General features: G+C 34.1%; 1 protein-coding gene across 1 annotated transcript; it reads left to right on the top strand.

Moving 5' to 3' along the window:
• The first annotated feature begins 1912 nt into the window (after positions 1–1912).
• Positions 1913–2966, top strand: LOC132179716 (probable transmembrane ascorbate ferrireductase 3). The gene is made up of 4 exons (XM_059592479.1): positions 1913–2108; positions 2199–2247; positions 2359–2561; positions 2666–2966. Exons 1-4 carry the CDS (start codon positions 1950–1952, stop codon positions 2933–2935), a joined length of 681 nt encoding a protein of 226 aa, XP_059448462.1. The 5' UTR covers positions 1913–1949; the 3' UTR covers positions 2936–2966.
• The last annotated feature ends 409 nt before the right edge of the window (positions 2967–3375 follow it).

Below are 3375 nucleotides of genomic sequence, written 5' to 3'. Positions count from 1 at the left end.
GAGATTTTTGATTTGAAGAGAAGAAGATCGAAGAAGCATAAGGTTTATTTTTTTATTTGGGTTTTTGATTTTTTGAAGATTTTTTGTGTTTGAGTTTTTGAAAATGGAGGAAAGAAGAGAGAGAGAGAGAGTGAAAATGGAGGAAAGAAGATCAGATCAGATCAGGGAGGGAGAGAGCTGGGTGAAAATGAAGATAGATGAAGCTCTGATTTTTTTTTTTTTTTACACCATATATATATATATATATATATAATTTTAATTGAAAAATAATTTAAATTAATAAATTTTTTAATTGAAAAAAAATTCCTAAAAAAATTTTTAATAAAGAAAAATATATTTTTTTTAATAATTTTTAAATTACTGACGTATCAAAATTTGACACGTCAGAAAAAAATTTTGACGTGTCAGAACGTGACACATCAGGAAAATTTTTTCTGACGTGCTAATTTTGACACATCAGACAATTTTGACGTGTTACATCTGACACGTCAGAAAATTTTGACATGTTAAATCTAACACGTCAGAAATGTTTCGTCTCTGACACCCATAATTTTAACGCCCGAAACACGTCAAAAATGCCCAATCCTGAGGATTTTCTAACGTGTCAAACCACCTGACACGTCAGAAAACTTATGTCAACCAAAAAATTGGTTTTCTGTAGTGATTGGAATATTGGCGTATTGTTATCTTAATTAGTCTAATTAGTGGTAGATATCAAAACCCTAATCCTTTTTAATTAATCTTTTATTTTATTCCTTTATTTCAATTCTACTCGTGACAATCTGTTATTAAATAGGAAATCAATTCTAAACATAATTTACCAATCCTCGTGGGAATGATCTCGTATTTGCCTGCTATACTATCGTTTTATCTTGTGCATTTGCGAGTAAAACATACCAAATATTTGTCTATTAATTTAGTTGGGTATTTTGCTCATCATTTCAAGTAAATATTTCAAGTGTTAGATTTTACTTATTAAAAGGAAGTTTGAATAAATTAAATTATTGAATGAATTCCTTTCGATCCGCTTAAATTTTTGAAATGAGTAGTGATTTAACTTTTTTAAACTTCAACAAAGGGGATTTTGAGAAGTTTTTGCTCAAAAAATTCACGTGTGGATGATATGACTATTTGCTTCTAATTTGATAAAAAATGCTGATGCACGATGTTAACAGTAATAGAGTGGTAATTTAAAGAGGCCAAATTTCACTTTTTAATGTATAAAAGTGATAAAGGAATGTAAGTTAGGGGTAAAGTAAAATTATAATTCATTTGCCTAAGATTCCATTACTTATTGTCTATCTTTTTCTTTTTTTGTTTCTTCGATTCCTTTTGTTTTAGAAAAGATGCATACTTTTGCGAAGTGCCTAGGCCTTTCATGTACTTTTGCAATTTCTATATCCTATAAAAATCAAACATATAATTATGACAATAAATACCAATCCTATTCACTCTTACAATTCAATAGCTTTTCCATGCCTCTTTAATTGCTATGCTTTGAATGACATTATAAAACAAAATTTGATCATAATTAACTATCTGATCAACTAGGCGATACCTTTATTCATCAGTGTGACTAGCTAGGATCACATGTTTCTTTATTCTTTCTCAATCACAGTACTGGTGTAGGGCATGAAAAAGTAATTATATATATATCCGATTCTTTCTTGTAGAACCAAAGTTTGTGAAGCAAGGAAAAGAGAATAAATCCCTTGGTAGGAGTAGAGCTGGCTTAGTGTTTTTTCCTGGCGATGCTTTGCTAAAGTACAAAGCTTCCTCATTCATGATACCAAACCCAACAAGCAATCCCAAGAAGAATGAATTTACCCTTTAAGCTTTTTGACAAGAGATTTCTATATAAGAACTCACTGATTGAGAACAGAAGGCAAAATCAAAATTGTTTTAAATCTTCTTCAGCTTGACACCCATCTCCATCCCTCCCACCTACCATGGACGTTGGGGGGCAAGTGTACGTTGGCTCTTCCTTGCGTGTAACTGTAGTGGCACGCGTGTTTGGAATCCTAGCTATAATTCTCATGCTTGTCTGGCTCTTGCATTATCGTGAGGGCCTGGAATATGATTCTGAGGATCCATATCGAGTTTTCAACGTAAGAATAAATCTATTTGCTTAATTTGCTTCCTAACAATGTTTGTTTGTTCCACTTCATGCTATAATTTAAGGTTGTTTTTTTGGGCAGGTTCACCCGTTTCTGATGTTACTTGGTCTCGTCATTTCTGCTGGCGAAGGTATTTTCACCTTTCTCTTGCCTCCATCTGAAATTGGTGTTATAAAATTTTCTTTTTTTTAGCTTTGAGGCTTAATTGAAGCTAGCTGCATGTGGGTTTTGTGATGAGCAGCGATGATGACATACAGGTCAGTGGCAGCGACCCATAATGTTCAGAAGTTTGTTCACATGTTCCTTAACCTGCTTGCTATATGTCTGGGAATTGCCGGGATATGCGCTGTTTTCAAGTTCCATGATATGGCCGGAAACTTGGAGGATGTGTATAGCTTGCATTCATGGATTGGCATAGCCACCATTTCCTTGTATTGCTTGCAGGTAACAACAAAAAAAAAAAAAAACAATTGATAATTTGTCACATTTTTCAAACTTTGATTTGCTAAGGTTGTCTCTTTAATTTCTCCACGGAATTTGTTTTGCAGTGGCTCATTGGTTTCGTTACATTCATGTTTCCAAAAGCTTCACGTCCCACAAGGTCTAGAATTGGTCGGTGGCATGCAATGGGGGGCAGGGCACTTCTGTACATGGCAATTTGCGCGGCTCTGACGGGGTTGATGGAGAAAGCTACTTTCCTCAAACTCCAGCATCAGCATGAATCGCGTTTGGTCAACTTTACTGGACTCTCAATCCTACTCTTTGGCGTCTTTGTTGAGTTTTCTTTGACTTTCGCCGCTTATCGTGTTAATATTTAATCAGTGATTTCTCTCTCTCTCTCTCTCTCTCTCTATATATATATATATATATATATATATTTTTTTTTTTTTCCTTTCTTGTTAGTCACGTCACAATTATATCTATATTTTGAGTGTAATATGTGCTTGGAGGGCTCGTGCAGATTGTACGTTTGAGTGGATTGGTTTGCATTCCTAATTAATAATAAATATTTTGAATTTTTTTAACCCCAATTGTGTGAGAATTGTTGCACATTATATGTCCAAAGTCTCACATCGAATGTTTATTCAATTGATTTTGGTTAGGGACGACACTCTAACTGTGAATTACATAATAGGGCATATTCTAATTGGGACACATAGATTACCTACCGTCTTGCGTAGAAGTTGCGGTATATTGTTTGTTTTGCCCCACGACAGCCAACTCTAGAAAACCTTGACCAATCCGGGGCATTAGTTGA

Source organism: Corylus avellana, chromosome ca4, assembly GCF_901000735.1.
Source record: "Corylus avellana chromosome ca4, CavTom2PMs-1.0".
In the NCBI taxonomy this organism is placed as follows: domain Eukaryota; kingdom Viridiplantae; phylum Streptophyta; class Magnoliopsida; order Fagales; family Betulaceae; genus Corylus; species Corylus avellana.
The sequence above is the reverse complement of the archived record's forward strand: the minus strand, read 5'-3'. Positions and strand labels throughout refer to the sequence as shown.